The 12,839-nt window shown below is 40.1% G+C and overlaps 1 protein-coding gene across 1 annotated transcript in view; it reads left to right on the top strand.

The window, feature by feature from the left end:
- LOC133378781 (uncharacterized) overlaps nt 1-12,839 on the top strand; it is a 77,018-nt gene that overhangs the window by 13,804 nt on the left and 50,375 nt on the right. Inside the window, exon 4 of the mRNA XM_061613406.1 lies at nt 4,004-4,139. Within this exon, the coding sequence (XP_061469390.1) occupies nt 4,004-4,139 (136 nt within the window). The remainder of the gene's footprint in view (nt 1-4,003; nt 4,140-12,839) is intronic.

Below are 12,839 nucleotides of genomic sequence, written 5' to 3'. Positions count from 1 at the left end.
TCATGCTCCCATCTTAACTTCTCTCTCAAGTACTCTATATAAGCGGGATTGCTTGAGTATCCTTCTGGGGTCTCTTCTCTGACAGGTTGTTTTTGCTGGGCAGTAGCAAATCCTATAAGTGCTACCCTCAATTCATCTACCCCTTTACCCTCGTGAGGTAAATTGAATGTTATGCACTTCTCCACCAGCTCCTCTCTTTTCATTTTTATGTATTCAGCCGTGGTGTTTGAGTTCACTCACTCTTTGCCACACACTCTTACAAGAAATCTTGTTTTGTTATTTCTGTTTGCCACACCACTGTTCTGGATTCTCTAGTATTCGTATCTGGATTCTCTGTTGTTCGTATCCCACCGCTACTGCCACCACCTGTGACGCCCTTCCCTGGCTCTCCCTGTCAGGTTCCTACCTGCGCGTGGCTACTGCCTGTCACTAGGCACCGCCAGGGACTCCACCAGTCCGGACTGTCCTTTTTTATTGTTTCTCTCCCTGCTCTAGCACAGATCTCAACAGATCCCCCTGCTAGGCAACCACCAGTCACGTCCTAATACTAGTATTCCCAGAGACTCTGAATACTGGTATTGTTATTCTCTTCACCGCTGCCACCATTTGTTACAGTTCCCCTTCAGCCTTGGTCATTACCTTACCCTCCCTTCTGGTCTGTGAAACCCCAGCCAAGGATCAGGCCTTTGGTAAACCAAATTAAGTATTTATTAAAGATAACAAAGCTAACAAGATTAACAAGATTTCTTCTTAAGGCACATAAGCATATGGTTTTACTCAATACTAATCCGAACTCCACCCCTCTCCTTCTCCACGCTCTCCTGACAAATAACTCTCTCAAAAACCCACCAAAGCAACCCACTCACTTTCATCACCTCCCAGATTCCACTCTCACTCTTCCTTTTATACGTTCAGCCATTTTAAACACTCAGCCAATCACCTATCATTCTACTGCCCATTCACTCCCCCTCCTCTTTCACTCCACTTACCATGTATCTTCTAAACAACCAACACTTACCATATATACATTAATATAGGAACATCACAGGGAGCTATAGTGAATGTACCAGGAGAGCAGGGGAGCTGACCGCCTCTATGAAATACTGTATTGCCCTACAAATTTGTCAAAATGCAAAGACAATTTGGGTTGGTCTTTCACAATCCAATCCACTTCCTGTGTAGCTTGGAAGAATTTGGTAACATGTGCATCTCTTGTATAAAGGGAAAATGAATAATTAATTATTATTAGTGTCCCCAGGCACCTGGTTGGCCACTGTGAGAACAGGATGCTGGACTAGATGGGCCACTGGCCTGATCCAGCAGGCTCTTCTTATGTTCTTATGATGTTCCAGTCAATAAAGGTATCTATTTCCTATGTGAATAACTTCTGTAAACCACCCTAAGTATTTACATTTGTTTTGAAGAAAACTGGTTGTAACTGTAAGTACAGCAGTTCAGTAGACCCACACCATAAAAGCAATTCCCCCAACCAATCTTCTTTTGTTTTTGGGGGGCGCACACACCCTTATTTCTTCCTCTAGAAGGAGGCCAGAGAGGAAAGACAAAATCTTGAGGGGTCCAAATTCTTTTTGATCCCGAAAGGATAAATTTTCTATGCATGACTTGGACGCCTCTGTTTGTTTATAGTACTGGATAGCTGGCATTTTGACAGTGCATGAGGCTGAATCTTAAAGGTGTGCCCCCTGTAGGAAGAGCAACTGCAGTTTTGCTGAAGCAAAAATATTCATAAATATCCATAAACGAAGGCACTTTTATATACTGTAGATGTTGAACTGCTGCATCTCTTTACTTCTTATGATATTGTGGGGAACTCATGGCCCTCTAGATTTTGCTGAGCTACAATTCCCATAATTCCTGGCCACTGGCGCTATGGGAGTTGTGGTTTAGCAACACCTTGAGGATCAATGGTTCCCCACCCCTCTCCTGTGAAAATTACATTTTTCTTCAACAGTAGATGTCTTATGCTTTGTCTTCTTTGGGTTAACCATGGCCATATTTTTGTAGCTGAACAACACAGAGGAGAACTTTGATAGAGCCAGGCATTGGAGAATGAAACAGGGAGCTACCCGGTGCCATAGCTAACAAGGCCTGCATCCGGTGCCCATTTCCTTCTCTTCCACTTAGCTCACTTGGAAGTAGAGAAATTGACCTGATGTTCTAGTAGTGGAGTATTATTTGGAAAGCGCTGGGCAACTTCATGCTGGTATAGGCCTTTTAAGCTGCCAGCTTGACTGAAGAAGAGGTGGAAATGGCAGTTGGAGGAAAGGAGAATGAGACCATTGTACCTACTGGTGGTGCTGTCTCCGGTTGCTGCCTGTTTGGTGTTGACCCATGACAGGGCCTTCTTGGTGGTGGTTCCACATTTGTATAATGCCCTCTTTAGTTAGTTTTGTCTGTCCCCCTTATTATTGGCTCCCAGTATTAATTTAAAAACATTCCTGTTTACTCAGGAACTCTTCCCCTATGAGGAAAGATTGCAGTATATGGGGCTTTTTAGTTTAGAGAAAATGCAAGTAAGAGGTGATATGATAGAAGTGTATTCAGTTATGCATGGAATGGGGAAAGTGGACAGAGAAAAGTTTTTCTCATAATCAGTGGCAAATTCAGAAGGGCAAGATCCCTTCATAATAGTCACAGCCACACCCTTCATAGCCATGCCTCTTCTAAGATTATATAACCTTCTGATTATAGAATAATCTGTCCAGGCATGAATACTGCTTTATGCTTCTGTTACTGTCACCACTTGACTGTCCTTTCTCATTATCACCACCTTTCACTCTGATTGGCTCCACTCAGCAGGAAAGGACAAGAAAACAAGTTAGAAGACTCTTCTCAGTGGCTAACATACTCCCCTTTCATGCTGATTAGCTCATAGGATGCTGGAGACATACAGACCCTGCTGGGACCTGGATCCCAAAAGAGTAAGCGGTCTAAGACCCCCTGAGACCCTGGACGACTACACCCTTGCTCCTAAAACTAGATAATAAATAAATAAATAAATAAATAAATAAATAAATAAATAAAATAAACTTGTAGACATCTAATGAAGCTGAATGTTGGAAGATTCAGGACAGACAAAAGAAAGTACTTCACACAGCACATAGTTAAACTATGGAATTAGCTCCCACAAGAGGCAGTGGTGGCTTCCAACTTGGATGGCTTTAAAAGAGGATACAAATTTATGGAGTATAAGGCTGTCAATGGCTGCTAGCCATGATGGCTGTGCTCTGTGTCCAAAGTTGGAGACAGTATGCTTCTGAATACCAGCTGCTGGAAACCACAGGAGGGGAGATTACTCTTGCACTCAGGTCCTCCTTGCAGGCTTCCCATAGGAATCTGGTTGGCCACTTTGAGAACAGGATGCTGGATTGGATGGGCCACTAGCAAGTGGCTCTTCTGTTCTTATGTTGATGGCTGATAGATACTGGCCATGGTAACCTTGAAATAAGTAACAGTGAGGGTATGTGATTGTTTTAAAATATTTTTAGGTGTTCTAAATGTTTTTAAGAAGGGTTTTAATTGTTTCAAGTATTTCTTGTTTTATTTTAAATTGCACTGTTTTAACATTTTTATGTTTGTCTCCCTGGGCTCCTTTGGGAGGAAGGGTGGGATACAAATTTAATAAATAAATATAAATATTTGTATGCCTGTGAGGGTCTCAGTTAGGGTAATGTTTAGATTTCTAGAACTCCTTTGCCCTAAGCCATAATACATCTAGTGCAGGACCTGAAAACACTTAGCTAGTAGTCTTGTATAAATTTGATTCTGAATAGTTTCGAAAAACTGAAAATTTTTGTCTGATCAACAGTTTACTTTAAAAAGGTATTAATTATATTTTGAATTAACTTCTGTTTGAGTAGTTTGTTTGAAATATAATCTTATATGTGGACATAAATGCTTGTGTTAGTTTTTATACTATTGTCTACAACTACTTTTCTGTTTCTACTCAGAGTGGTCATTTCTATATTTTGTGTTTTTGCAGAATATTTCTATTTATTTTTCCACACTAGTAGAAGACTCCAGAAAGGGAGAACCTGATATGACAGGCGTATATGTTAGCAGTGGAATATGCACAGTATTACTATTACTACTCATTGTGACACTGCTGATACTTAAGCGTAAGTATTCTTGTGGTCTTGAAGAATTTTGCTATGTAATTTTCCATGCTGGCAAAAGGGGAATGGAAGACAGAACCTCCCAGGACAGACCAATTATGTTAGTGCTGGAAGATGTGCAGTGTCATCATTAATTATTCGTTGTGGGGTTCTGCTGATACTAAAATGTAAGTAATTTCCTGTGAAACTCAACCTCCGAGCTGTGTGTTGAAAGCTGGGACAATGTAGTAAGTACCTTAGTGACGGGGCACACCAGACAGACAAAGTACTACATTCATTTGTATGAGGCCCTAGATACAGGACCACTTCGCCTGATCTTTTTCTCTGCTTAGCATTACCTTTCCAACATCTTTTGTTCTTTCCTTCAACATTTTTATTAATGACTTGGATGAGGAGGTAGAGAGCATGCTTATCAAATTTGCAGATGATACAAAATAGGGAGGATTAGCTAATACCGTGGAAGATAGAAACAAAATTCAAAGGGACCTTGATAGGCTGGAGCATTGGGCTGAAAACAACAGAATGAAATTCAACAGGGATAAATTCAAAGTTCAACACTTAGGAAAAAGAAACCAAATGCACACTTATAAGACGGGGGATACTTGGCTCAGCCATACGACATGTGAGAAGGATCTTGGAATTGTTGTTGATCACAAGCTGAATATGAGTCAACAGTGTGATGTGGCTGCAAAAAAGGCAAATGCTATATTAGGCTGCATTAACAGAAGTGTAGTTGCCAAATCGCGTGAAGTAACAGTTCCCCTCTATTCAGCACTGGTTAGGCCTCATCTTGAGTATTGCATCCAGTTCTGATCTCAGCACTTCAAGAAGGATGCAGACATACTGGAACAGATTCAGAAGAGGGCAACAAGGATGATCAGGGGACTGGAAATAAAGCCCTATGAGGAGAGACTGAAAGAACTCGGCATGTTTAGCCTGGAGAAGAGAAGACTGAGGGGAGATATGATAGCACTCTTCAAGAACATGAACGGTTGTCACACAGAGGAGGGCCAGGATCTCTTCTCGATCGTCCCAGAGTGCAGGACACGGAATAATGGGCTCAAGCTGCAGGAAGCCAGATTTCGACTGGACATCAGGAAAAGCTTCCTGTTAGAGCCATACGACAATGGAACCAATTACCTAGAGAGGTAGTGGGCTCTCCGACACTGGAGGCATTAAAGAAGCAGCTGGACAGTCATCTGTCGGGAATGCTTTGTTTTGGATTCCTGCATTGAGCAGGGGGTTGGACTTGATGGCCTTATAGACCCCTTCCAACTCTACTATTCTATGATTCTGTGAATTACTTTGAAAAGTTAAAACAAGCTATAGGCCAACTTAAGGGCTGAATAAGGATCAATCCCACAACTAGCAATGAGGAAATGTGCAGAAAGGTATAGACATCTGGTCCCCCTTCATACTGAATTGTCAAATAAATTGTTGTTGTTATGTGCCTTCAAGTCGACTACAACTTATGGCGACCCTATGAATCAGCGATCTCCAATAGCATCTGTCGTGAACCACCCTGTTCAGATCTTGTAAGTTCAGGTCTGTGGCTTCCTTTATGGAATCAATCCATCTCTTGTTTGGCCTTCCTCTTTTTCTACTCCCTGCTGTTTTTCCTAGCATTATTGTCTTTTCTAGTGAATCATATCTTCTCATTATGTCTCCAAAGTATGATAACCTCAGTTTCATCATTTTAGCTTCTAATGATAGTTCTGGTTTAATTTGTTCTAACACCCAATTATTTGTCTTTTTCGCAGTTCACGATATCTACAAAGCTCTCATCCAACACCACATTTCAAATGAGTTTATTTTTCTCTTATCCAGTTTTTTCACTGTCCAACTTTCACACGCATACATAGAGATCGGGAATACTATGGTCTGAAGGATCCTGACTTTAGTGTTCAATGATGCATCTTTACATTTGAGAACCTTTTCTAGTTCTCTCACAGCTGCCCTCCCCAGTCCTAGCCTTCTTCTGATTTCTTGACTATTGTCCCCATTTTGGTTAATGACTGTGCCAAGGTATTGATAATCCTTGACAAGTTCAATGTCCTCATGGTCAACTTTAAAGTTGCATAAATTTTCTGTTGTCATTACTTTAGTCTTTTTGACGTTCAGCTGTAGTCGTGCTTTTGTGCTTTCCTCTTTAACTTTCATCAGCATTTGTTTCAGATCATTACTGGTTTCTGCTAGTAGTATGGTATCGTCTGCATATCTTAAATTATTGATATTTCTCCCTCCTATTTTCACACCTCCTTCATCTCGGTCCATTCCTGCTTTCTGTACGATATGTTCTGCGTACAGATTAAATAAATAGGGTGATAAAATACACCCCTGCCTAATACCCTTTCCAATTGGGAACCAATTGGTTTCTCCATATTCTGTCCTTACAGTAGCCTCTTGTCCAGAGTATAGGTGGCGCATCAGGACAATCAGATGCTGTGACACCCCCATTTGTTTTAAAGCGTTCCATAGTTTTTCATGATCTACACAGTCAAAGGCTTTGCTGTAATCTATAAAGCACAGGGTGATTTTCTTCTGAAATTCCTTGGTTCTTTCCATTATCCAATGTATGTTTGTGATACGATCCATATATGGCAAGAGCCTTTGTTGTAGAATCTTGAGCATTACTTTACTTGCATGGGATATTAAGGCAATAGTTCAATAATTACTGCATTCCCTAGGATCCCCTTTCTTAGGAATTGGGATGTATATTGAACGCTTCCAGTCTGTGGGCCATTGTTTAGTTTGCCATATTTCTTGACAAATGTTTGTCAAAATTTGGACAGATTCAGTCTCAGTAGCTTGTAGCAACTCCATTAGTATGCCATTAGTATGCTTTCACCTCACATTCTAAAATTTCTGGTTCTTCATCATATGGTTCCTCCGTGAATGAATCTGTCATCCTGGCATCTCTTTTATAGAGTTCTTCAGTGTATTGCTTCCATCTTCCTTTTATTTCATTTTTTAATTTCATCCTTATTTGATCTTTATATTCTTCTGGGATGTTATCTAAACTGTATTTTGGCACATTATGATTGCTTTGTTGTTCTTCTTAGCTTTACTCTGATTTTCGATATTACCAGTTCAAAATCTGTACCACAGTCTGTTCCTGGTCTTGTTTTTGGAGAAAGTATGGAACTTCTCCATCTTCTGCTACCAATTATATAATCAATTTGATCCCTATATTGACCATTTGGTGATGTCCACACGTACAGTCGTCTTTTCGGTTGCTCAAAAAATGTGTTTGTAAGAAACAAATTATTGGCTTCACAGAATTCAATAAGTCTTTCTCCTGGTTCATTTCTGTCTCCTAAGCCCCATTTCCCCACAAATCCTAGTTCTTCTGTGTTCCCTACTTTTGCATTCCAGTCCCCCATGATTATCAGCACATCCTGTTTTGGTGTTTTCTTCCTGTACTTCTGCATAAAATCTCTCCAATTCCTCTTCTTCTGTGTTTGCTATTGGATCATAGACTTGGATGATGGTTATGTTAATTGGTTTCCCGTTTAATCTCATTGATATCACTTGCTCAGACCTTGCATTGTAGCTCCTAATTGCTTTTGCTACATCACTTCTCACTATTAAAGCAACCCCGTTTCTTCTTAATTTCTCATTTCCTGCATAAAATATTTTGTAGTTGCCTGGCTGAAAATGTCCCATTCCCATCCATTTTAATTCACTCACGCCAAGTATTGTAATGTTGATACATTCCATTTCTTGCTTGACAATTTCTAACTTTCCCTCGTTCATGCTTCTCACATTCTATGTTCCTATTGTGTGCGTCGTATAACTCCAGACTCTCCTTTCGCCTCTGTGTGCATCAGCCTCTGGGCTTCGTTTCAGCTTTGACCCAACTGCATCATTAGTCACAGCCAGTGGCGTCACTAGGGTTGGTGTCACCTGGTGCGGTAACTCATGGTGTCACCCCCATGAACCTCCTCCCATATCAGACCATACAGAATCCTTAGTAATGTTTTTTGTACTAATGTTACTCGTAAATCGTAATTCCCATGTATCACTGAATGTAATGGCAATAGTAGTGACATAAACAACTAGCAAAATTAAAATTACACCTTTAAATTACAATATCATATGCACAGCTCAAATTCTTGCTCTTATTACTAATGGGAGTTAATTATCTTGCATATGCCCATAGTAAATTTTCAGATACTTTCAGACCCTCAGCAATTTTCAAGTGGTCTATGTAGAAGAAAGGTTTGGGAACCCCTGGAATAAGACACCTGCTTATGTCCCTATGCTGCTCTCACCCCTCATTTAGGTGCCTGGGATGTATGCGTGTGGACATACCTCCTTACAATTATGGAAAGTGATTCTTAATAATAAGTCTCCAGACACAAAGTTACATAGGTATTTATCAGTTGTTTAGTAGAAAATTCAGAGCTGCAGGGTCCCTTCATGATAGTTACAGCCACGTACACCCTTTTTTGCTCCTGGATTAAGAATGAGATCTTTGTTAATACATTCTCTCACAACAACAAACATCTCTAGGAGCCAATCAGCATGAAAGTGGAGAGCGTTAGCAACTGAGAAGAGTCTTCTCAGTGGCTGACTCACCTCCTTTCACTCTGATTGGCTCCAATCTGCAGAAAAGGCAAGGAAGCATATTAGAAGACTCTTCTCAGTGACTCACTCCCTTTTCATGCTGACTGTAGGATGCTTGGAGACATAGGGACCCTGCTCCCAAAAAAGCAGAGGGACTAAAATCCCCTGGGCGACTACCCTCCTGGTGTTTATGGACATGATTGTAATATATTTTGTGATGTGCAAGTTTGATATTATTTATTAAGTGTGTTTAGGATTACACTGATGGCATTCCCAAATATGTACTTTCACACAGACTTTGGTTTTCCATAACACAATGTTTGTCCAAGCCTCCACACTTGGGAGGGGGGCATTACTTGCACATCCCTTCCATAAGCACATCAAAGTTGGATACACACCTGAACCAAAAGGGCACTCAAAACAAAAAGGTAATTACAGTGGCTGAGTAGATCTTGTACAGTGGTTATACTGACTGGGCAGCCACTGTCCTTCACATTTTACAAAATACTTTTTCCTATACAAAGATTAAATTTCTGTGTATGAAAAAGTAATATATGAAGTGGTCTCAATAGTGAGAAAAGTAAACAAGTGAATGGTGATCCAAATGTTTTCCATTCTCACGTTATGAAGCTAGCTGCCAGATGATGTATCACCTTCGCTACGCATGCAGCGTAGACTGAAAAAACAGCACCCAAGCCACCATTCAATACGTGCACGTGTTCTTTCCAACATGAATCTACAGGTCTCAAAAAGTAATGTGTGACAAAGTCCTCAAACACCTTGTAACATGCCTCAAACATGGTCTCTTGTTCTACCAGCATGCCTTCACACCATCACTTTGCCAAAACATAAGGATAGGTAAATTGCTTTTAGGGAGGTTCACAATTATGATTTCCTATTTATTTAAACTAAAAATATTTAAAATACATAAAAACAGCTAGGGGAAGATATTGGAGAAATATAAAATAAATACAAATATAAAGGGGGGGGAGGTGAAGAGACCTTAAATGTGCTACTCACCATCTCTCAGCCTATCCTCCCCTCAGGATGAAAACAATGGAGAACCATGACCACCCCCAGGAAGAAGGGCACACTTAAAATGTAGAGGAAAAAATCATCTACAACCATAATGTGAAATCAAATACTTATTGGGACACAGTATGAAGAAATATTTATATAAACATGACTATCAAATATGTTTATGAATTACACAATCTTTAAATATATTTATAGTGCAATCCAATGTTTGTTTACTCAGAAGCAAATCCCAATGTATTCAATGGGGCTTACTCAAACTGGGAAGTGTGCAGAGAACTACAGACTCAAGTGATAAGGAACTTGTTCTTTCAACTTGTTCTTTTAAGTTGAGACCTTATCCAAGTCTGAGTCTGTGTTGGAATTGCTTTTTAATATGTTTTTAAGCCTTTTTTAAAAAAGTTTTTTTAAAACTTTAAAAAAATATTTTCAAAGATGTTTTAATATATTTTAAAGTCTGTTTTTATGATGTTTTAAAGTGCTTTTAGTGCTTTTGTTTGCCACCCTGGGCTCCTACTGGGAGGAAGGGTGGGATATAAATCAAATAATAAATAAATAAACTTCATTCACCCAACCCAAGATTCAGAATCATGCCTCTTTAGGCTGTTTTCCAACTGTTTATTCTTGCTTTATGGTTATTGGATTTTAAATGGCTTTATTTCTTGTTGTGAGCTGCCTTGGTTTCCAACCCTACCTCACAGGGTTGTTGGAAAGACTACACACTGCAGATGTATAAATACATACAGCCCATATAATAGTTTATTGTCAAACCAGTTGGTCATTGCAGAAAAATCAGTATTAGTTTTTAAAAAATCAGTATTTGTTTCCTACAGAATAAAAACTGTAATACTTAAGTAAGCCCTGCCTACTTGCTTTAAAATAGGACTGGAGGAGGGGAGGGACAGAAAGACAACACAAACACAATTCTTTTTTACATTCACTCCAAAGTCCCATTGATTTTCAGCACATTCATAACCTTGTCTACTCAAAAGTAAATCCTATTGAATTCAATGGGATTTACTCTGGAGATATGGGATTAGCAATGCTTTTACCCCCACAAAAGCAAGTATTGGGAAGGTTTTGAAAACACTGCCCAGGATCTGACTCCTACACGCAAGAGGGGAAAAAACTGAAATGTATATACTTACCCAATTTATGAGATTTTCAGATAAACGGGGGGGGGGAACCACCATTTTCTGGCCTTGCAATGAGGTTTACTAGACATTGCCACAGGTCAAACAAACACTTCACTGATTGGCTGCAATCCTGAATGGGCGGGGTTAAAGCTACAAAGTGCTATACAGTAGTTTAAAAAAAGATTTAACGGGGTGGCTGACGTTTTTTATGTATATCTCGAGAACCGGACCACCTAGAAACTTAATTTTTTTAAAAATTAAAGCTGAGTATCACCCCCCTCTGATGGTGTCACCTGGTGTGGTCCGCACCCCCCGCACCCCCATAGTGATGCCACTGGGGGGCGGCTGACGTTTTTATGTATATCTCAAGAACCGGACCACCTAGAAACTTAATTTTTTTTTATTAAAGCTGAGAGTCACCCCCCTCTGGTGGTGTCACCTGGTGCAGTCCGCACCCCCCTAGTGATGCCACTGGTCACAGCATTACTCATACTTGTCGTTTGTTCTTCCCCAGTAGCTTGATGAGTGCCTTCTGACCTGGGGTCACTATCTTGTGTTGCATTTTGGATATTCTGTTCATAGGGTTTTTGTGGTAAGAGATATTCAGAGGTGGTTTACCATTGCCTTCCTTTTGAGTTTGGATGCATCTTAGTCTGGTGTTAAAGCTTCAAACATTCTGCCTTGGGTGCCCCTGCTAGGAGTCTAGCCTCTTGGTCTAGACACCTGATGGCATTGCTCTCAGCTTCTTCAACACTCTCAAACCCCTTCACCACGTTAAGGTGTGCATCCTAGAGGGGGTCAAATAAATTACCGCCTTCCAAAAGTTCAGTGGAAAATGTACTGCCTTCAAGTTGATTCTGACTTATGGTGACCCTATGATTAGGGTTTTCATGGTAAGCGGTATTCAGAGGTGGTTTACCATTGCCTTCCTCTGAGGCTAAGAGGCAGTGACTGGCCCAAGGTCACCCAGTGAGCTACATGGCTGTGTGGGGATTCAAACCCTGGTCTCCCAGGTCATAGTCCAACACCTTAACCACTACACCACACTGGCTCTCTACTACACCACACTGGCTCTCTCAAAAGTTCAGTAGGGTTTTGACATGTTTTAAGTGAGTAAGTCTTGCTTAAAAGTAGCTAAGAAATGGTATGTTTAGAAGGCTTATTGTTAGTAATATAACTATTAATATTATTATACTGGTTTATTTTCTTCCTGTGCTTTAATTTCTCTGATATAAAACTGTAACTAATCAAATGTACTGTGCAATATTGTTTGCTTTTTTATTGAGTAGCATTGAGGACTTTCATCCTGATGCAAATGGCAGATATATGTGAGGGGGGGCTACAGGTAAGAGCAAAGGGCTAAAGCACCCTATACCTCTCTTGCCTCTTGCCAGTGTTCTAATCTGCATTCTCTTCTGCCCCCCGTCCTCCATCTGCTATTTACTCCTAAAACAAAATTCTTGCAGTTGCTAATGGTGCCACATATAGTTTGGTCCTAACTTCTTAACATGTATATCTGATGTCCTAACACAGGGATGGGAAAACTGTTAACCTCCAGATGTTGTTGGACTAGAACTCCCATCATCCCTGACCATTGGTCAGGCTGGATGGGGCTCATGGGAGCTGAAGTCCAACATCTGGAGCACCGCATGTTCTCCATCCCTGTCATAACATAAAAACACAACTTCTCATGTCAAGTTGTATGCAATCTCTATTATGTTACAACATTTTTGTATGTTTTTTGGAAGGCCAGTCCAATAGATGCTATGGACACAGACGCCATTGATGTATGTTTGTTTGTTGTTATTCATTACACTTGTTAGTAATTTTTCTACACAAAAATGAACTTAAAGTGACTTACAATCAATAAAAAAGTTAAAACCAATATAAAAACTAAAACAAATTAAAAATTTAAAAAACACAATGCGTAAATATAACAACTCACCACCTAAAAGGGATTATA

The sequence above is a fragment of the Rhineura floridana genome, chromosome 3 (assembly GCF_030035675.1).
Source record: "Rhineura floridana isolate rRhiFlo1 chromosome 3, rRhiFlo1.hap2, whole genome shotgun sequence".
Taxonomy (NCBI): Eukaryota; Metazoa; Chordata; class Lepidosauria; order Squamata; family Rhineuridae; genus Rhineura; species Rhineura floridana.
Note: the sequence above shows the minus strand (reverse complement) of the source record. Positions and strands in the feature narration are given on the sequence as shown.